The sequence below is a fragment of the Pezoporus wallicus genome, unplaced genomic scaffold (genome assembly GCF_028554395.1).
Source record: "Pezoporus wallicus isolate ANWC-B61680 ecotype Strahan unplaced genomic scaffold, APGP_CSIRO_Pwel_v1 contig_6665, whole genome shotgun sequence".
NCBI lineage: Eukaryota > Metazoa > Chordata > Aves > Psittaciformes > Psittacidae > Pezoporus > Pezoporus wallicus.
Window position 1 is genome coordinate 646,954 of NW_026636967.1, and position 22,393 is coordinate 669,346.

Below are 22,393 nucleotides of genomic sequence, written 5' to 3' on the forward strand. Positions count from 1 at the left end.
AACGCAGCCCCACGTTGAACTCCAGCAGCTTCTGTCCGCCTCCCTGGCCCCGCTGCCAGCGCGGCCAGGAAGAGCCCTGCTCGCCGGGCGGTAAAGAGCGTGCAGGCGGAAGAGGCCCGCCCCACCTCGCTCGGCATGGCGGCGGAGGGCAGTAACGGCGGCAGGGGCAGGTCCTGCTTCGTGCTGGGCGCCTCCGGGGAGACGGGCCGGGTGCTGCTGCGGGAGCTGCTGGCCCGGCAGCTCTTTGCCAGGGTGACGCTGATCGGGCGGCGCTGGCTGAGCCTGGGCGAGGAGACCGGCGCGGCCGTGGTGCGTTGGGCCGGGCGTCCCTCGGGGGTCCCGGGAGCCGGGGTGGCCGCGCTGACCCTTGGGCTCCCCGCAGGAGCAGGTTGTGGTGGACTTCGAGCGGTTGAGCGAGCACAATGCTGCCTTCCGGGGACACGACGTAGGCTTCTGCTGCCTGGGCACCACCAGGGCCAAGGCTGGCGTGGTGAGTGGGGCCCCGGGGGAAGCAGGGGTCCTGCCTGCCCTCTCCCTCCCATGCTGACCCTCCTCTGTCCTTTACCCACAGGATGGCTTCATCCGTGTGGACCGGGACTACGTTGGGCAGGCGGCAGAGCTGGCGCGGGCAGGGGGCTGCAAACACTTCCTCCTGCAGTCCTCCCGGGGGGCAAACCAGCACAGCCGCTTTCTCTATCTCCGGGTGAAGGTGAGGAGGCGCATGAGGGGAGCTTCTGATGTTCGTGCAGGAGTCAGAAAATGCTGGGATGCTCAGGAATGAAGCAAGAGCTGAGGTCTCTAGAGATGAGAATGGCTCTGGGGGTCCTGCTAGGACACAAGGGAATGAGGGAGGGGGCCTGGCTGGACAGCTGTGCAACTGGCTTTGTCCAAAGCAGCACAACCCTGGCATATAGCGTCTGTCTCCCTCTTCAGACCACAGAAGGACCTGCTCAGGTCTCCAGCCCGATCCCAGCTCCCCAAACTGGGACGGCTTACTAGGTGAGGAGGCTCAGGGCTGTGTCCAGATGAGATGTGAGCTATCCCAGGGTGGAGAACCCACAGGCTCCCCATGTGGAACCGTGATTATTGTGAAGGTTTTTTGTGTGCTGCAGCCCCCAGCATCTACTGGGCTCACTACTGTCTCCAGTGTCCTGTTCTGGGATCCCTGGGCTGGGCGCTGTCCATATGCTGTCTCAGGAGCATCCAGTTGCAGTTAGCATGATGGTTGCCAGGGTGCACTGCTGATTAACAGTCCACCACCTTGGACGCTCGCCCTCCACTGCCTTTTCCTGGGGAGTTGCTGGCTGCCCTGGCTGTGTCTGGCCTGTACCAGCTTTACATTTGCTTTAGTGCAGTCCTGCCCATTACTTTACAGCCCTTTCCTGCCAATTTACGGCATGGGAGGGATGGTACTTGCAGTCACCCTTGTCTCCTTTCGTCCTGCCCTACTGCTGTGACAGGGAGAAGTGGAGAACCTGGTCCAAGCTGTTGGTTTTGATCGCTGTACCATTCTCCGGCCAGCGTGAGTAGCAGTCGAGGGAGGGTGGGCACAGGACTTGGGTGGAGGGTTGCCAGGTCAGCGGGCTAGGAGATGGAGAAAGAAAGGATCTGTAAGGGGAGGGCTGGGGAGAGAAATGGAAAAAGCCACCAGCTGCAGATGCAGCTCCTGGATAAGCACACTGCTTCCCAGTGCTGCAGGGAGCAAGCACAGCAGTTTACCATGGCCTGTATCCCAATGCTAGTGTCACATGCCATGTAAGAAGAGGACTGGGTTGAAAGCAGAGGTTGAGGGACATAGGTCAAAGCTTATCTCTGCACAGACCTTGACCTTCAGCAGAGGAGATACTTGCCTGTATCGCTTCAGGTGTACTGTGCTCTTGCCACCTGGGAGTACTGGCATACTAGTTTTGACAGCACAGTGGGGAAAGGATTTTTATGTCCCAGGACTCAGCTTGGTCACGTTTTGGGACCCTGCCAAAGCCTCGTGGGTTTAGCAAGCTGGGCTGGGCCCCTAGCACAGCTGGAGAACCCAGTCTCCAGCTTTCTCCTGAGGGATGGCTTCAGTCTGACCCACCTTCCCTGCTCGCTCTGCAGGGTGCTGCTGTGCAAACGCCAGGAGTCCCGGCCCATGGAGTGGATAGCCCGGCAGTTTCTGGGTGTTGTGGCTTGGGTCTTCCCTACTGCTTATTCAGTACCTGTGGAAGAGGTGGCCAGGGCTATGGTGGCCAGTGTGCTGCAGCCAGGCAAGGGGAAGGTGGAGGTGCTGGAGAATGGGGACATCCATAAGCTGGGAAAGGCAGTGTCACAGCAGGGCACATAGAGTAAAAAGGATGGGCAGGAAAGAGTTTGATTCACTGTTCAGATACTCTTCTGGGCCAAGGATGAGTGCACATGTGGGATAGGGGCAGGGTGCTCTCATGGCCAGCGTGGAGGTAGAGATGCACTTCTTTGCATGTCAGCTGGTTCTGTAGACTAATCAAAAATGCAGGTGCTGGTTGGTGGGTGACAAGAAACTATGTGCTCTTCTGCTGGGATCCAGCATGCAAACCTGGGTAAAAAAGGTGTAATACGGGCAAATTTTATTTCTTAAATAAAATCGTGTGACTGGTCTGTTTGTGCCATCTTTGGGTTGAAATTGTGTCTGTCACCTCGTCAATTGAACTGCATCTGTTCACAAATTGTGCCTTTGGTGACCTTTCAGCAAGCACACACAGGCAGGTGGCCATGCTGTGGACAGCCACAGGAAAGCAGAGGCAGTGCACAGCTGCCTGTGCTGAGGCTGCACTCCACAGAGCACACGGTGGCACCAGTGCCACTTAAATAGTGGAGCTCCTGGAAGCTCAACAGTATTTGGTGAGGTGCCTAGGGTGTGAGGTGCCTAGGGTCGTGGCTCTGCCTGCAGTAGGTCTCTTGACCTGCCTCTCTGTCATCACTGATCTGCTGTGGGTGCAGAGGGACTGCTACAGGGATGCTGCTGTTCAGAACCAGACTGTCACTTTAGTACCTGTAGGAGCATAAACACTATGCAAATGCTTGCATTGACTTGAAAATGCCTGTACCAAGCAGGCTTCTCTGGGCTTTCCTTACAGACACAAGTGAACCAGAGCTCAGCCCTATGTTCCCGAGGGTGCTCTGCATGTGTAAGAGGTGATGCCAGCCCCATGCACATCTCAGGCTGGGTTTGCCCCTGCCCCATGCTGTCCTAGAAGAGGAGCAGGTCCCTGCCGTGGGCACAGAACAGGCACAAGGAACAGTGCCGTGTTCCAGCCTCATCCCTGACCGCTCTCAGGGTCGAGGAACTCAGTGGCTCTGCAGCTGGGACATGAGTCTTACGTGACTCCCGAATTCCCAGCTGGCCAGAGTCCCAGTGCTCTGGGTAGTGCTGCTTTCCAGGATTTTCTGTTCAACCTCACCCATGGCTCCTGTGTCAGTGACTTGGCTGTGGTGAGTGGAGTGAGCCTGACTCTCTTCTCCTTCCTCTTACACGAGCACTTTACTCATCGGGCTGGGCCTCAGAAGCTTGGGGGAGGCAGCTGGCTGGTATAGCCTCAAACTGTGTGTTAATGGGGAGTGTGTTAATGGACTCCTCAAACACGTGTAAGGCTTAGTCCAAAGGTAACAAATGAGGGGCCATGGAGCCATAATTACTGATGAGAGCAAACTCAATACTTTTAGAGTAATATTTAGTGTCAAAAGGGAAATACGAGGTAGGCTGGTCAGGAGCATCACACAAGTATCTGAGGGGCGTTAAGCTTACGCTCACAAAGTCTGTGTATGCATGCAGCACTGGATTACATAGGCATAAAAGCATGCCAACGCACAAAGAGATTCTTGAGAAAAGGCGATGTGCTTACACAGAGTGAAAATGAACACCTGAAGTGGTAGACCTTAAAGGAAGTGAAAATTGAAAGGCAAGGCACAGAAGATTTGAAGAAAGCATCCTAAAGGCATAAAAATTAATCATAACGATGTAAGAAGCCCCAGGGATGGAACATGACCTGGCTCTGTAAGAAGGAAAGAGATATCACAGAAAGGCTTGGTGAGTTACTTGCAGTGGCCTTTACTCTGTAGGAGCTCACACCAGCATTATGCCTTAGGGGACAAAGCACCTGGGGGGGAGGGGGGAGAATAATTGCTTTAAACCCCACTTTTAGAACACATGGTTAGAAACCTCCTGGAAGGAGTGCAGACAAACTGCCAAACAGTTGCCTGGGTGAGAATTACAGCAATCCCTTGACCAGAAAGTCAGTGTTGTTACATATGATGCTAATTTTTAAGAAGTTCCAGTGGGAACCAGGAAACCACAAAGCAGCAAGGCTGCCTTCTATAAAAGTCAAGTAGTTAGAAAGGATAATAAAGTCTTGAAATAACATGGCCTAGGATAAATCTGGTGTAATGGGAGATTCCACATGTTTTTTGAGGGGGCAGTTGCAAGGCACAAACCTAGAACGCTCTTGGGGGAAGCCAGCCATTGTGTACACAAGACAACTTGGTCCTCAGAGTGCACTTGGGTCTCCAAAAAGCTCTCCCAGAAGAGCTCTTAAAGAAATTCAGCTGTCGTGGGAAGAAAAGAAAGGTCTGAGTAGTTTCTTATTGGAAATATTTTCTTAGCGCTTTAAAGCCTTGAAACACACAAACCAAACATTTCTTACTGGACAAAGGTCCATGGAAAACACAAGCTATTTCTGTGTAACCCTTGTTTCTGCTCAGTGGTATATGGTTTCTTTTTCAGTGTTCCAGAAAAGTCTCTGCTGAAACGCACAACTACAATCCCAGCACATTATATCCCAGTATAGCTTCTTTATCACCCTGCATGGAGTTTCATCAGTCATTCTGGACCTAAATTTCCACAACTTGTTCTGTGCATTCATTACACCCCCGCCCTAAGGCTGTGGAAGAAATTAAAGAGCATTAGTCACTGAGGAGAGCCACAAAAACAGGGGATTTGCCCATGCAGGGCTGAAAGAGGTATGAAGTAGGTAAGTCTTTAGGGGGTAGACCCAGTTCCTCTGTGGAGTCTCTCAGGACAAAGCTCTGGGCTCCTCCGGGCAGTGGGAGGTCTGCAGAGCTGGAGCCATGCCTCCCGCACACCTGGAGCAGCTGCCTGCTTTCCAGGGGCATGCAGCTCAGCTGGAGCTGGGAGGAGAGCACGTAGGAGTGTCTGTCTGCTGGACAGCGTTTGCACAAACCGCCTGATCCCACAGATCCGAGCTCCCCTGGGATTTTGACGATGACTTTATTACTGAAGATAAATGAGAAAAAATAACTGTATTCCCAATGGCTCAGCAGCTGAGTGCGAGGCTGGGGGGGCTTCCCATGCGGTCCCATGGCCTCGCTGTTCTTCCCAGCCCTGGAGCTGTGAGAACCACCGGCACCTCTCACCCACCCGCCACTGCCACCCGCTCCCCACACCGGGAGGTGCCCAGCGGGCTGGCAAAGCACCCTGCAAACAGCACCTCGGTGTCAAAGGGGCTTTTCAGAGCAGCCATGGAGCTGGCAGGCGCTGACCTGACACTCGCCAGAACACCCTGGTGACATCTCTGCTAGCAGATGAATGGCCTGGACGTGCCCTCTGACCCCGAGGGCAACTGGCACAGCCTATGAAAAGTGCTGAGCTTGCAAAGAGCAGGGCGCTGCATCACAGCTGCTGGGACATGGGGCAATCAGGCTCTGGGCTACCCCCAAATTCGGGTGAAGCATCTCTGTGCTCATTACGGTGCCTCCCCCCAGCTCCTTTGTGAAAAGCAGCCTGTGAAGGACTAAACTACCTCCATCCTCTGCGGCTGCCCTTGTTTCCTGCTCCCCTCAGTGAGGCACAAGGTGGGCTAGTGGACATATCAGTGCCAGGCAGTGGGAAGGAACTTGGAACCCCTGCTTGAGTCCATCCAGGGGTCTCTCATCAGCCCAAGTTCAGGCAAACATCATTCAAGAATCTCATCCTTTGAAATGGCTGTACTTTTTTCATTCAATTTCTATTGCAAGCCAGTAAAAAGCTAGCCCAAGCTTTGCAGGGATACAGAGTTTCCAGCAGACTTGCAGCTTTCAGTTAACTCACATGCTGAGATGCAGAAGCTGGCTTGCTGCATAATCCCAAAACAGCAGAAAACAGGACTACAATACAAGCCCGAAGTGCGTCCAGGAACAGGAGCCAGAGCCAGGCACACCTCTGACATAGCTCAAGGGGGCAAGAAATAAGGCTCAAGGCTGAGCTTAAATGTAGCCCTGGGCCGAGGGAGCAGGTGGGGTTGGTCAGCACAGTTAAGGCCCTTGGGTTGTGGACAGCCAGGGAGAGGAGCAAGGTCCCCTGTTTCCAGCTCTGAGCTGTGGATGTTAAACAAGGCACTTAGATGCACATTTCCATAGTCACCCAGGCAGCCGAGGTCAGGACAGGCAGGTGGCAGACTTTCAGGGTGAATCGTGAGCCCACACCTCGGGTGGGATGCCCGGGGAGCAGGAGATGGAAGCAGAGTGGAGCCTCACACCTTCTGTACTGTGCCTGTGCCAGTGGCTGTAATTGTACAGGCACTGTTGTGGGGTGGCAGAGACCCATGCGGGTGTGAGCAAGTCCTGCTACACAAACTGCAGGAGAGCTGGTGCTGAGGCTCTGCTTGTGTTTGAGGGTTTCCCCCTCATGCAGACCTAGGTGATGGGCCATGGCCCAGGTGACCCTGCTGAGGGCAGGCTGTCACATTCTGGCTGACAGGCAGCAGGGAGAGACCCAGGATGGCTGTGTTACCATCTCCACTCCAAGCACAGCTAAGCCGTGTTAAGAGTGACTCCATGGCAGCTGCTGGTTGCAGCTCGTCATCCGCCTCAGTGGCACAGGGAGCCACTGCGTGAGGGCTTTGACTATGGAATCACTCAGAGCCAGGCTGGTCCCAGTGTTCACCATGGTTTGCTTGGCAGCAGCAGCCTCACTGGCTGGGGTTTGCCCATACACTGTGCTGGGTGCCTGGCTGAGGCTGGAAGAAACTCATGCCACAGATGACAGCACTATAGAGAGGCACTGGCTCTGTGGTTGCGAGTTAGTGGTGCAGTCAAAGAGATCTTACCCAAGCAAACAGAAATGCCACAGTGCTGTGTAGCACCCAAGCCTTAAGGAAGCAAGGGACTGCGATGGGACAGAGCTATGCCGGGTGAGCCAGGGACCAGTCCCTGTTCAGGCCCTGCATCCCACGTTGTGGTCACTCCAGTCTCTGGTGTGTTTTACTGCTCTGAAGTGGCATCAAAAAGGATCCAGATTTTGCACATAATAAAATTCTGGGTGGGATTTTTTTTGGCCTTATCAAAGTGTCACTGTCAGATAAAACTGCAACATTTGCTACGATTAAAAGTTTTTTTTACGCTTATATTAAAATAAATTTGTTCTGGAACAACAGCCACTGTCACTCACCAGCTGATAACCACTGTTGAAGCTGTGGATATTTTGACATTAGCCACAGCCTTCAATTCAACAGCAGGACTTCTCATAAGCTCTTTTTAAGAAAGTGACATTTTGCACTGGAAAATACCTTTCTTGAATGAAGTATTTCTGCCTGGCTTATCTAAATACTGGTATGTCATTAAGGAGAAACTCTATGGGCTTCTTGAAGTGCCCCAAACAGCAGCCTGGCCCTTCGAGTTTGATTATCAGATCAACCCCAGAAAAAAGCACATTTTTTTTCCCCTTGTGTGAGCTTAGGGAGTAGAAAACAATATCCAGAAGCTGCTGTGCTGGGGCCAGCTGGGGAGGACGAACGGCATTGGTTACAGAGCTGGCGGGGGTCCAGCTCCCTGTGCTATATAGGAGCAAGAGCGGGAGCTAGGCTTCAGACTGAGCCACTGCCTGCTTTAGACGTCTTTCGCACCTTTCTCCTCCCGAGGAAAGCTACAGCCTACAAGATGTGCAAAGGACTAGCAGCACTGCCCCACACATGCCTGGAGAGGTGAGAGCGGACAGCCCGTGAGGGGATGCGGGGAGCCTGCCTCCTCCCAGGGCTCTGCCAGGGGTGGCTGCGGGCAGAGAGGCTCTTCCTATAGCACATTCCCATGATGGACATCTTCAATTGGGACTGGGGTGGCCCAGCTCTGAGGAGGGAGGGAAGGGAGGCTTACTGGCAGGGTCTCAGCAGGTTGCTGCAAGTGGCTAAGACCCCTGGGGGGTGAGCACAGATGCAGTCCAGAACTCTCCTCTCCAGCCTGCGAGCCTTTCTGAGGGGTGAGTTTGGGCCCCTACCTATCCTCAACCTCATCTGCTCCCCTGTGCGAGCCTGGAGCAGGGGTGTGTTGTCCTCAGATCCTAATTGCAAAACACAGGAGGTGGGGAAAGAGTAGGAAAGTGGTTGTCTTTCTGAGGCACAAACAGCCTGGCTCCAAAGTGCCTCAAAATCCTCTTGATGTGCCTATGTCTCCCTCACAGACAGATCAGCCATCCCCAGCCCCTCTCAAGAGGCTCAGCTCTGTGCAGAGCACCCACTCTGCCTCACTTGTGGCAGATGACCATCCTCATCTTCACACCCCTCCACCCTGGCACCTGCCTCAACCTGCCCTGGGTGGTGGTGGTGCTTCCTAAGCTGCTCTTGCCCCTTGAGAACCCAGGCAGGCTCCAGCCCCCAGCTATTTCCATGCTCAGCAAAACCTGTGGAGCTGGAGGGGGTTTGGAGGGGCTCCGGGAAGAAGCAGAGGTGCAAGGGAGGCTATTGCACAAGGCTGGGGTAAAAGCTGATAAGAGTTTATATGTGAATTACCCAGTGAGGATTTCCTACAGCTACAAATGTGTCAGTACTGTTTTTAGATGAGAGTGAGGGTGGCATTCAGTGTTCAGGAGGGAGCTTGGGAGAAGCCCCCATTTATCAGTGGAAGCTGTGCCACTGGAGACTTGATGCGGCTTGCTCAAAAACAAGGCAAATTCCCATCACAGGCACAAACAGCAGCACAGACCTGCCACAATTTCTTTGCTTGAAATGTGCCTTTTGGTCATCCTTCTGGCCCCTTGCTCACCTTGCTGGGTCTCCTGCAGACTCTTGCACCATGGGTGGCTCAGCAGCACTTCAAGATATGGGTGATCCACACATTTCTGACTCTGGTGTCATCTTTCTTGTCACTCTTCTGCTACTTCCGCATACTGAAATAGGTTTATTTCCACAGGTGCTAAGCTGATGCTTTCATTGACCTCCATTATATGCTCAAATCCCCACTCTCAAAGTCAGTTTCCCTTATGCTTTTATATGTGGAGTTAGGACTGTGTTTATCCCATGTGCATCATTTTGTATTGCTCCACAGGCATTTCAACAGCTGCTTCACGAGACCCTCCTACAGCTTCTCACAACTGATCCCCAAGTGCTGCACCCGGGTACTCCAGTGCAATATCTGCTGCTTGGGCACTGTGTGTGGTGTGATACATTTAACAGCACAGCCCCAGCCTGCATTCCCCTAGGGCCATCCCCATGCAGGAAAACACACCATGTCCCCTGCGTGTTTTGTGCTACTTTTCCCACGCTGTTCCACACGCTGCCATGCGTGAGATGACTTTGTCCCCTGCAGCTGCCTGGGGTCTGGAGAGCCCATCCAGGGTCCCCTGCAGACCCAAGGGGCTGGTACCCCCTGACTCTTCCCAAACCACATGCTTGCTGGCCTCTTCAGAGAGGACCAATAAGTTTGGAGGAATCTCTTCCTACAGCCAGAGCTGCCTTGACTCCGCTCCAATAGACCATATTTGTCCATGTGTCCACCATGGCTCCCTGATACGACTGCTGCTTACGTGCCTGTACAGCATCACACTTGCAACTTTATGGTTCCTTGAATCCCCCTGGCACCCTTTTCCACTCAAAGGGCATTCCCTCTGGCACCTCCCTGCCATAGCAGGAGCTTTAGCTTCCAGCTTTAAGGTCTTTGAGCCTCTTTTTTTCAGTTCTGTTTGTGAAGCTGGAGTCTCTCGTGACCCTCCCCAGAGCCCTTCATTCCCTTGATGTGTTTGACAGAGTTGTTTTTTTTTTAATAAAAAGATATTTTCTTTTAATGTTTCTTGGAAGCTGTTTCTCAGGCTTTTTCTTGGCTTGCTCCCATATGTTCTCACACTTAACCTTCCACAGTTTACGGTTCTCCTGCTTTTTCTCACTTGGACATAGCTGAGGGGGTTGAAGGATGCCTTTTTGTTTATAACTGCCTTTTTTTACCCTGCTGTTTAGCCTTTGCTGAAGCCTTGCTTGAAAGCTTATGATACATCTGCTGGAGGATGCCAGGATGATGTCTTTAAATAGTCCTTCCCTTCCGCCAGCCTGTAAGCACTCAGCCCCCTGCCTGTTCTTTCTTGCTTCTTTTCAACAGGCTTATTCATCTTTGTCATCTCCCCATATTTCATGAAGGCCCCATAGCCAAGGGCTTGCTTGTGGGCAGCTGCTGTCCCCACACTAGGATCTGTGGGGCTTCAGCAGGGTGGGCAGCCACTGATGGTGCACCAACGGCACCATGGGATGGAGCAGGGATGGAGCCATCAAGGGAGCCCCACTGGGAGCAGCAGGCAGTGGGGCTGCAGTGTAGGTCCAACACCAGCCCAGCAGACCAGGCTGGGGAGAAGCACACCTACATCACAGCCCAAGGGAAGGTGGCCCAGGGCTGAACTGAAATGGAGTCCTCAGCCATGTGAAGGGTGTGCGGCTCAGCTGTCAGAGGGTGAGAACTGGAGAACAAGATTTTGAACCAGGTCTAAGCATTATCCATTGCTCCTGCTTGAAGTCACCATCAGTTACAGCCAAACCTTGCGTGTGCACTGGCTTCACTGGCACCAGGGTGTGGGGGTTACTGGGTCCTGCTCAGATAGTGGCAGAGTGCTGGTCTTGCCTTGTCACCTCCTTAGGCTGTTGCATGTTAGATTCTGCTCCTAGTGCCCTGCTCCCGCACAGCCCATGTTTCCCCTCTGCCTGTCTGGGTCCCCCTGGCATGCACCATCCTTGCTTTGGAAGTGGGCAAGCCACTTCCCACTAGCTCTTCAGCCCTGCTCCAGCCAGACAAAACCCCTGTGGTCAAGCACATGGTCTTATCACCTGAAGGGGACTGTCCCTGGTGCCCACACCAAGCACCAGTAGTGGGTTGGCCATGGCAGCATTCCCAGCTCTGTCCTCCTGAGCACTTTTGCTCAGCCCCTCTTTGATTGCTGCTCCCTGAGCCCATGTGTCCTCTTCATCAGGGGCCACAGAGCTGCCTGTGAAAGCAAAGCCAAAGGGATGGCCACCCTGCCCCATCAGCTTTCCTGTGGCACCTTCTGCACCAGCCTATTGCTTTGGTGCCAGTGGGGCTGCAGCTCCTGCCCACTTCACCTGCCCCCCTCACTGCTGCTGTGCCATCCATGTGGGTCACAGCCATGACACAGGGGTCCTGGCACAGTGGTGCCAGTGGGGTGCCGAGGGGCACCTGAGGCTCACAGGATAGCCAACCTCAGCTTTTGTGTGTCAGGAGCCAGCTCCATCTTGGAGCATTTATTTGCATGTTATTTATTTATTAGAGGGAGCGGGATGAACAGTGCATAGCAGCATCTCCATCCCAGAGATACCTTGGTGTGGGAACGTGGGGACCTCATCACCCTTCACCCAAGGTCCTGGTCCTTCCAGGCAACATTCAGGTTTTCTCAGAAGCACGAGCAGTGGCAGCTGTCCCTGCAGCTGCTGACATTTTCCATGAACACAGCCGTGCTTCCAGGTCTGTGCTTACACCCACTGCAGGTGGTCCTTGCAGACCCCGCTGAGCTGCTCACCCCACTGCCTGCTCCCACACTAGGGTGGCTGTCAGAGCCAGGATTCTGCAGCAGAAGTTGGGGGGCAGCTGATGGAGAAGCAGAGCCCATGTCAGGCTTCAAAAAGTCACCCGTGGGGCTGAAGGGTGGAAAATCAAAACACAGTGTGGGTTTTAAAGGCGGGATAAAAGCTGAAGGAATGGAAATGAAATAGCAGACATAGCAAGGGAGTGAGCATCCACAGAGGACTTGTGAAAATAAACAGCAGAGAGGAGAAGCACAGTGAGCCCTGGACCCAGGGAGCTGCAGCCCAGCTTCGACAGCTGTGCCATGGAGAAGGCAACAAGCCCAGCTACCCTGCGGGGAAGCAGTGAGTCCCCTTGCTCTCATTCACCTCCTGTGCAGACATAAGGCTTATTTATTACTTATATACACACTAGATGTATATATTAGGGCACCCTGCTCTGAATACTGATGGCAAAGCAGGGCTGGCAGTCACAACATGGACAGGTGTGGGGCAGGCACTGCCGTGCAGCCCAGCATGGCATCCTGCACAGCCTCCTCTCTGAAGGCAGCTCCTGCACCTCCTCACCAGCATTTCCACTGGGCTCGTCACTATAGAAACTAAGTGCTGTGCACATGTCCCCTAATTCATCCTCAGAGCAGCCAGCTCCACTGATGCAATTATCATGGCCACAGATGGGGACAAAGCAAAGCCATCAAGATCAAGATCAAGCACTGCCGCTAATTCAGAGTGCCCGGTTTGAAATGCTTTAGCCAGGCACCTTTACAGCATTAGGGTCTATTTATTCATGTCTAATTAATTACACAGCTTTGTACCTCACCAGTGGCTGTGCTAGGGTCCATGCAGGCACAAGCAGGGACCATCCCCACTGTCCCATCCCTTCCACCTGACCTGTCTTTGCTCATCCCTTCTTGCAGGGCCAAGGAGATCAAGACCAAGCTGGGCACACTGCTCCAGAAACCTGACTCGGCCATTGACTTCATTATCCCCTATCCAGAGAAGCCGGAGAAGCCTCCCAAGGCCCAGAAGTGAGTACTGTGCTGGGGTGGGCTGTGCAGGCACTCATGCCTGGCTGGAGAGGTGGACAAGAAGGAGCTGAAGACCCTGCTGCTAGTGGGCACAGGAGGCTTTACATGGCATGCAGCTCGTGACATGGTCCTCATGACCATGGGTTAGATGTGGGCTCAGACAGTTATGTCAGGGCAACATGAGATGTGTCAGGCAATACAGCTTTATGGAAACCAGATTTCTCATGGAAACTCAATTTACTTCTGATGAGATCTCACATTATTTGATAAGGTTTTGCCAGAGGCATTTGGCAATTGGACTTCTTTGAGTCAGCTGCCTCAGTCCAGGGGTGCCAGCTTTGCACAGTCTGCTGGTTTCAACATGGCAGTGTGTCCCCAAGCTGTGTGCATGGCCCCTCAGTGTGATGCCTGGCTCTGGGCAGCTTTGTGATGATGGCACCTTCTCACCTTATTGCCTTTGCCCCGAGCCTCTGCTCTCTGGCACTGAGCTGAGTTAATGACAAAGCAAAGAGAAGTTGAAGCTAGAGAGGCTGATGAGCTGTGCTGCAGGATTGACAGTTCAAAGGAGGCAAAACAAACCTTGGAAAGAAATGTTAGCTTAAATCTAGAAGCAGGATAGCTTCCTGGCCATATGATGATGGCCTTGCCTGTGGTACCTTCAATACAGCCTCAGGTAGCTGAGCTGCTGCCCTGGCCACTTTTCTGGCACCCCTCAGCTGTGTCACCATCAGATGTGTGTGACTGTCCTGGAGACAATGCCCCTGTCCTGGGGCTGCACAGGCAGTGCTGGAGAACCCAGGTCTGACAGCACCCAGAATGACTTGCTGGAGGTAGGAGGCTGACTGGCCCAGCCAGTCTTGCTCTTGGCACCGGGAGCAAGAGCTCATCTTGAAGGGTTTGAGTGGCCATGTCACAATGAAAACCAGGAGAACCTTGTGCCCACTGTTCATGAGGCCAGGTTTCTATTTCCTCTTGAAAGTCATGACTTTTTGTTTTACACCTGTCCCTTTCAGCCCAGGAAATGTTACTCTAAGCCAGTAACCCTCTGCCGAGGGATTGCTAAAAACTCAAAAAAAACCCAAAAGAAACCCCCAAAACAAGCCAAAGTATGGATGAACATCCTGCTCACCCTGATGAGAGCCCAAAGAGAGCACAGGGACACTTGCCAGTGCTGTGCCTGTCTGCTGCAGCGCTGCTCAATGAGAGCTGCCTGGGCCAGGCAGGTCAGGCAGAACCTCGACAGACAGTGCATTTCACACTCTGTCGCTGGCGTGCCCTGGATGCCTGTGAAGGAGACACATTTGTCCCCATTAGCTGTCTGTGCAGAAAGCTGGAGAACATCTTCACTCCCCGCTGGCTGGAGGAGTTGTTTTCTCCTGCACTGTGGAGCCTCTGTATCACTCATCCGTCAGCATCTTGCTCAGAGTTAATTTCATCCCTGGGACATTCAGCTAATGGAAAAATGAATTTGGTAGTTTCCAGGAAATCTGGATTGTGTTGGGTACCTGCAGTGATGCTCCCTCTCGCCAGGGTGGGGAGACGCCTGCCAGGAACACGGGGGCAGGGAGAGCTTTTCATCCTTGGTGGCAAGTGCAAATGCAATTTGAGGTGCAGAAAGTGAATGACCAGAGCCTCCACCATGGTCCTTACTGTGGTTGCTGGCGGTTTGATGACGAGTGAGGGCTGGACACCCAACCTGAGCAAGCCTTGCATTTCTGCCACACTCCTCTCCCAGCTGAAGCCAGGGCAGGGCGGCTGAATGGGAGCACCTGCACTTACCCCAGACCCACTGCTGAAGCACCAATGTCCCCAGGACCAGCAAGTTGTCCTGCCCACTGCTCCCTCCCCAGCCTCAGGGTTGCTCTGCTCACCCAGAGGGGTTCAGACCCAGTGCGTAGCCAAACAAGCAGCAAAACAAGCCTGAGTGCTGCACTGGCCATGGGGAGTGGTGATGGCCTGCAGCGAATCCAGCACTCAGGAATTGGAGGAGGGTTCCCCTCCAACACTGGGCATCAGTGCACCCCAGGGCAGTGTGGTCAAACTCCTTGGGGCTTAAGAAAACTCAACAAGACCCAGAACCGCAAACCTCCCCCCCCCCCAAGCTCTTTAGTCACACTGTCACATTTACACGAATTGCATCAAAAAAGAAGAAACAAAGAGAGGAAAACCCACGCACATGAAAAACACCAAAGGTTTTCACTGGGGAGGAAGGGAGCCAGGGCCGCATCCTGCCCTGCTGCGGGCCGTGGGAATGGGGCAAGAGGGCTGTGGGAATTGAGGGCTGCTGACCCCCACCCGGCAGTGCAGGGCTAGAATGATCCGGCCTTTCCGCCCCCTCCAGCAGGAAGCATCCTTCCCCATCCCAGAGGGAAAACATAGCAACGCTTTCCAGCTGCCTGCAGAGCCCCGCTCTGCCCTCCCATCCATGGGTGCTGGGGAAAGGAAGGGAATCATGGCTGCAGAGGGGGCTCGATTCGCAGTTCAACTGTATCTCTGCTCAGACACCAGTAAATTTGCCCATGCAGCCCCATCCTCACCTTCCCTGGCTCTTGGCTTTGCCTGGGAGGAGAGAGAGTACTATACTGCAGCATAGTAGCATCCCCATTTCTCCACCATTGTTCTCACTCTGTAACAGTGTCCACAGCTTGTTCCTCCATTCCTCCTGATTTTTAAAGGAAATGTTTAAAAACCTGGAGCCCAGACCGGTGCTGTGCTGAGCATGGACCACCTGGGCTTTCTTTACTCCCTTCAGGCCATCACTGGAGGAGGCTCTGCAGTGGCGTGATTCCCTGGAGAAGCTCCTGCAAAACCCCTGTAAGTTCACGTTCACCTGTGGTCATGTCCCCCCCAGGTGCTCAGTAAGGGGTCAGCCCCTTGCGACCACCAGTGCTCAGTGAGGGCTTGTCTCCCCCAACAGATGGGCTCGCCAGCTTCCACAGCTTCCTGCGCTCCGAGTTCAGTGAGGAGAACGTTGAGTTCTGGATGGCCTGCGAGGACTACAAGAAAACCAAGTCCCCCGTGAAGATGGCAGAGAAGGCCAGAAAGATCTACGAGGAGTTCATTCAGACTGAGGCACCCAAAGAGGTCAGTGGCCTTGGGGCAGGAGGTGGTATCAGGAGGGTTGAGGCTGCTGCCCCAGTGGCCTAATCCCAAGGAAAGCATTGGCTGCAGGGCACCTTGTACCGTGGCTGAGGGGCTTGGAGGGCTGTACCCCCAGCCAAGGGCATCCCCATCCCAATGTGCTGCCCTCCCACCCTTCACAGCCTTGGTGCCCTTGTTTGCATGCTTAGCCTCTGCTGGGCTGTTTCCTGCCATGGGCACCTCCAGCACATGCCTGTTCCCCTCTCCCCACAGAGGGCTTACATTGATCATAAAGGGTGACAATTTACAGTCATCTCCCTCCCCGAGTTAGCTGTGCTGCAGGATAAACCTCATCCTTACAGATTTGCCACCAATAATCCGCCCAGATAAGTGAACCTAATTCAGTCCCTCCTCATAACCTTTGCATGGTTGTTGGTGGGACAGAGCAGGGGATGGGAGATGCCATCACCCATCCCTTGCAAGGGCAGGGTCCCCACATCTCTTACACTCAATCACAGGTGAACATCGACCACTTCACCAAGGCTGTGACCATGAAGAACCTGGTGGAGCCATCACCAAGCAGCTTTGACATGGCCCAGAAGAGGATTTTTGCCCTGATGGAGAAAGACTCCCTACCCAGATTTGTGCGGTCGGAGTTTTATCAAGAGTTAATCAAGTAGCAATGTGGCAGGGCTGTGTGAGGCGTTCGCTGCGGGCGGCCCCACTGCTTCTATCTAAACACCTGCCCCTTCTCCTCAGCAGCTTTACTTTCTTGATACCACCCTAGAGGAGCACCCAGGAGCATTGCTAAGCATCCCCGCCCTGTGCTTTGGACTGTCAGATGTCCTGATGTTTCCTCTCTTAAAGTCTCTTTCCTCTCCCATGAAAGACCAGTTAGCAGAAACCCCTCTGATCCTCCGTGGGTTTGGGACCCAGAAGGGTGGGAGCAGCCCCAGCCCTGCAGTGACTGTGAACTGGCATGCTCCTGGCGCTGTGGGTCTTGGCTTTAATCGGAGGCTCAGAAGTTCTGGCTCTGCCTTCTCTAGGACATCTTAGGACGTGACAATTTTTCTTCCAGTTTTGCCCAAATTGCTGGTCTAGCCCAGGCTTGCCCCCTTCTCCCAGCTTCCCAGGGTGTTGCTGTGGCTGCACAGGGTACCCTGTGGGTGCTGCCCTCCCTGGCTAAGTCCTGTAGTCCTGGGGTGCAGGCTGGGGCATGTCCACCAATGGACCTGGTCTTCAGAAAGCAGATCATCAGCAGGAACAGTGATGGCTGCATGGCAGGCACAGCAGGGTGGCAGGGTTGGTGGAATGGCAGGGACAGCTGAGCCAGGAGCCACGTGGCCATGTGCTGCAGGGTGCACTGGGCTGGCATGAGGGGTGGCAGAGTGAGCCTGCACCACCACTTCCCCTATGACTCCTCTTGGAGTCAGCTGTGAGGCAGCCTGTTTGCTTCACGCTAAAGACAGTAAAGAGGATAAAACGAGATCTGTTTGCTCAAAACACTGGGACTGTTTAGCAACCCAGACCTCCTGGTCGCTCCAGCCACTTGCACAATGTACTGAGCTCATAGCCTGCAGCCTGTGGCCTTGTCCCCAGTGCCTGCGCAGCCTTCCACAGGACTGCAGCTTCAGGTGTTGCTGCAGTGATTTCTTGCTCCTGTTGCTTCTCTCTGCAGTAGGCATGCCAAAGCAATACTTCTGCACAAACCCAACTGAGGGGCATTGATTAGAGGAGGAAGGAAAATCACGTTGGGGCTGAAAAAACTGCAATTGCAACTGTTTACAGCTGATTAAAAAAACAACCCACCCCCCATATCCCCCCAACAAACGCAAACACAAAACCATCACTGGAGACATGAAAAATAAACCCCTGGCTTCTTTAACAGATGGCAAAATCTGCTGAGTTTGTGTAGCCTGCATCTCTCTCTCCTGTCTCCTCCAATCTGCCCAGGACATGTGTTTCTATAAGGCTGTCTCTTAAAAAGACCAGCTCTTTTCAAATGATTTAAAGCCAGCCCACTATTCACCACCACAAGAAATTACGAATGAGAATAGGGCAAGGGCATATATGAAAGGCAACTGGGGTCTCATTTCAGCCTCAAGGCAAATGTGATGAACCCCTGGGCTCCAGGACATTTCATCCCCACAATGGTTTCCTGGTGCAGCATCCTCAAGGACATGTCTTGAAATGAGCTGCTTCAGCTGGCAACCTGACACACGCCAGCAAAATAACAAGCCCCCATGCTCCCAGCAGGCATCCTGGACCAGCCACCCCTTCAGGCTGCTCAACCTCAACTGCAGGTCATGAGACTGTGCGAAATGCAGTAACATAAACAAGGGGTTTGCCAGCCTCTTCAAAATCTGATCAAAACCCCACCAGCCCCAAATATTTACATGGTGTCACTATGGTGATGAAGAAAAATACATCCTGAGCTGCAGGAAGAGGGCTGTGTTTTCCAGGCAGGGATGGGGAGGCAGGAGAAAGATGGAGGCCATCACAAACGTGACATTTTCTAACTCTGGAGCAAATGGCCTGGGAAAGTCGGTGCTAGAACTGCAGAGGGTGATGCTCGCAGGACATTCCCCTGGGGTGAGTGTGGGGAGCAGTTTGGGTGGCCCAAGGAGCCCAAGGGAACCCTGGGCAGCAGGAGGGATCTGTCAAGAGAGTGCAGGTTCCCCCAGCAGTGCCCACTGCCCAAAGCTGGTGGGCAGCAATGGGGAGGCAGGAGCAGGGCTGGGCACGGGCTGGGGACTTGGCCAACCCTTCTGCTGCAGGATGCTCCCACGACCTCCGCCCATGTGTGCTCCATGTACTCTCCTAATGTCTCCACAGACTGGTGTCAGTACAAGCAGGTTCAGCATGTTCAAGCTCCCTATTTACAGCATGACTCAGAAATGCAAATCCAGACAGGCTTCCCTGCATAAAGACCTAGAGCATTAATTTTCACTTAAGCCTTTGGCTGCTATTTCCAGACACCGTCACACATTTCGCAGTTTAAATGCCAACACCAATGCCATATCGGGTGGGATGCTGCTGGAGGCTGGCTTGCTGTATGCCACCAAAACCTGAGATGTGACTAGCTGCAACAGCGATGTGTGGGGCATGGAGAAGGTGTCTAGGTATGTTTTGCTGAAAAGAAAGGTGGAGGCTGGATTCAGGAGAGATGAAACAGCTCTACTGGAAATCCCTCCCCAGCTCGATTTCTGCTACAATGCTGGAAGCCTTCTTTAGGGGGCGATTGAACAAGTGCCAGTGATCTGCTACATGGCCATAAAATGTGGCCCCTGAAGCATTTTGGAGCTCTTGGGAAGTTGTGTTTGTGTAGAAGGGTCATATGGCTAATTACTCAAGCAGGCTCATCCCAGAAAGGCAGCAATACCTGTACCTTTGCCATAGCAGAGCATTCCACAGGCCCAGAGGTATTTACTGTTGGGCTAATCCCAACTGTCATATATCTTCATATATTTTATCACACTGGTTTTGTGATACTTGGCATATGTATGAGCACTATACACACAACATTGTGCATCTGTATCCATATACTCATATATAAGTATACACACATACATATATGCAATACTCCTAACATGGGCATCTGGATCCCTAGCGAGTCAGAGAGCCAAAAAGCAGTTTCTGGTTATTATGCTTGTGGTCTGTCAGAGAGATGAGCATGTGTGGGTCGAGCGCAGCCTCAGACCTTGTGCAGGGAAACCTTGGCCATTCCCCTAAGTGAACGCAAAGGTGCATCTTCCAAAACATCCTCCAGAATCACCCTGTGCTGTGGCTGCTGGGTGCACCCTGGCACCGGAGCTGACACAGGAGGCCATTCTTGTGCTCTCTGAAGGACCCCAACCCGGCTGTGGGGCAAGGTAACCCCACGTTGCAGCAGGGTCCCCAGGCACCAGGCACTGCCTCAGTGCCTCCCTGGATCCCACTTCCCACCATAGAGACATGTGGAGGACTGCTCCCTGCAGCCGCATCCCTTGGAATAACACCAGCGGATCATTTGCTGTGTGTTTTCTGGTTGTTCCAGTGACCCAGACCCTCACACCCCCCCAGCCATGGTGTGATGCATCCAGCTCTCCCCCAACACAGTGATTGAGGGCTCTGCTGGTGTTGCCTGGTCCCAGCCTTGGGGACTGCCCAGGGATGGCTGAGGGTGTCCCAGGGCTCACCCAGGCTCCCCCTGTTCCTTGGTCACTTCTTGGAGGGTGCTGAGTGCTGTGGACAAGGGCTGAAATGAGAGCAGGAGGGGCAAGTGGCTCCTGACACAAGCAGCAGATTTTCAGGCTGACGTTCTCCATGTGCTTTCCACTACAGATCTTCATATGGGGAAGACATGAGCACAGGTGTGCACTGAGGGACTTGTTGTGTTAACACATGTTCTTGTACTACTCAGTAATCCACACATAAACATGTTATTTCTGCTACTATCTTGATTGATGATTTATTTTATCTCTTTGCACTGGAAGTTTACTTACCCAATACAGTGCTCTCCCAAAACTTGTACCCAAAAGGCCTGGCAAGACCAAGGGCTCCTGAGAGCTACTGCTGCAACAGATGTGTTGGTTTCTCAGGAAACTGAAAAAGCAAATAAAAACATCATCCCAGGAGGCTGGTCCAAAGGAAACTCATCAGCGTGGCACAGGCACCCTCAGCCCCACGGCCCAGGTGACTCCTCAGGCTTCAGCTCACATGCTTGGCTCACAGCCTGGTAGCTGCTGTGGTGCCTGTAGGGGTACAAGAGCCAGCCCTGATCACTGCCAGCTGCACAGTCTTTGGGCATCTCTGTGTCCACAGGGAACAGGGACAGGCTGAGCTGTGGTTGGGAAGACATCTGCAGTGAGGAGGTGTTCCTTTATGTTGCCCCCTCCAACGCTGACACAGGGGCCTCAACACTCAGACCAGCCTCTCGGAAGACTGGGTGGTCCCTGTGCTGTGCTCACTCTCAGGCATCGCATTGACCCCAAAAGCCCAGTACCCCCCCCACTCATGATGCCAAAGGCATCTGAAGGAAAAAATGGCTGTTCCATCTTTCCGTAATTAAAACGTGTGTGAAGCCATTTGTAAAATGACTTCTTAGAGTAACCTTGCCCAGTGAATTGGGACTCTGTGCATTTTCTTTGGTTCACACAATGGTGTTTTAGAAAGGACTACCACAATTTTTTTTTTTTTTTATTCAGAATGAATTCATTATTATTTAAATATCAATGCAGTTTTTATAATAGTTATCAAGAATTCCCAGTACCAGGGGAAATAAAACATAACCACATGCTTGGCTATGTTCAGAGCTTTAGCAAGCCTCTCCATCTTTTAGCTGAACATGCTATGGTGGTATGTGTCAGTACAGGTGAATAAATACGAAATAAAGCAAATGCTAAAAGAGACGTTTCTCTGTGGGCCTGGAAGTGTCTACTGGAGAACCACAGCCTCCTCCTGCCGTGTCAAAACCCCCGTGTGAGAACTGTTATCTGGGCTGGGATGCAGAGCAAGCAATACACGGTTGTCAGAGCAGTGATATCCAACTAAGGAGAGACCAAGGGGCTGGGGGACAGTGCGGTACCTGGTACGGCAGCCCAAGACAGCAAGCCCTGCACTTATTTCTTGCCTCCAACTGCAGGTCAGTGTCAGTCCCAAAGCCCCCCATGAAGGCCATGTCTAACCACAGTGACTAAAAATGAAGCTGCCTTCTTGCAAAGCCCAGGAGCAGTAATGAGCCTGACACATTCCTCCTACCATCTTCAGGAAAAAAAAGTGAGTCATGCTACTACTGAAATATAAACTCCCATAAATAATATTAAAAAAAGAAAAAAAAAGACATTTTCAAGTACTCCCAAGCAGGGTCTTTCCTCCCCCAGCTGTTGTGGCTGTGGTCCTGCTCCCTCACAAACTGCTCCGTACAAGCCAGGGCACATAAACCTAAATTCAAATGGCGCTCCCAGAGTCAGAAATACACACCTGTCCATCCGGGAGAGAAGAAACATGTTTCTGTTCTGCTCTGCTACAGTGTTTAACATGGGAGCATGAGGGACACAATAATATACAAAATAATGAACCTCTCCCAAAACAATAGCTTTGTACACTCCTTGGAAAGATCCTTGGCCAGCATTAACTAGATGTTACAGAGGGAGAAGTGGACAGAGGGGAGAGCTTCACATTGCTAAGGACCAGAGCAAGTCCTTTTCATCTAAGCTTTTGCCAATTAGAAAGGGGAGATCACAGTCCCCAACACTTCCCTTGGCTTCCTCATTCCCCTGCTCTTTGCTAAGTGTCACACTGCAACACTGCAAGTCTGGTCCCCTGTGGGTAGTGCTGGGTCTGAATGAGTGCTCCCCACCACCCTCCTGGGCTTGCAGGGCTCACCAGAAACACAGTGGACACACAAGGACTGCACCCAGCTTTCCTGTCAGACACAGACTCCAGGGCTCCTATACCGATGGAGTCAGAGGAGGGTTTGCTACACAGACTGAGCCTGGCTTGGGTTACAATGCTGGCTGTTGCATGACATGGGATGCACCTGGGACATTAGACAGCTATTGGAGACAGCTC

The 22,393-nt window shown here is 52.9% G+C and overlaps 2 protein-coding genes across 2 annotated transcripts; both read left to right on the forward strand.

Moving 5' to 3' along the window:
• Nucleotides 1-120: 120 nt before the first annotated feature.
• Nucleotides 121-2,610, forward strand: HTATIP2 (HIV-1 Tat interactive protein 2). The gene is made up of 5 exons (XM_057402378.1): nt 121-309; nt 383-490; nt 572-709; nt 1,461-1,522; nt 2,095-2,610. The coding sequence occupies exons 1-5, from the start codon at nt 136-138 to the stop codon at nt 2,318-2,320; spliced, it is 708 nt and encodes a 235-aa protein (XP_057258361.1). The 5' UTR covers nt 121-135; the 3' UTR covers nt 2,321-2,610.
• A 5,253-nt stretch (nt 2,611-7,863) lies between these two features.
• On the forward strand, nt 7,864-17,070 carry RGS5 (regulator of G protein signaling 5). Its single transcript, XM_057402422.1, has 5 exons — nt 7,864-7,925; nt 12,650-12,760; nt 15,513-15,574; nt 15,678-15,844; nt 16,360-17,070. Exons 1-5 carry the CDS (start codon nt 7,882-7,884, stop codon nt 16,519-16,521), a joined length of 546 nt encoding a protein of 181 aa, XP_057258405.1. The 5' UTR covers nt 7,864-7,881; the 3' UTR covers nt 16,522-17,070.
• The last annotated feature ends 5,323 nt before the right edge of the window (nt 17,071-22,393 follow it).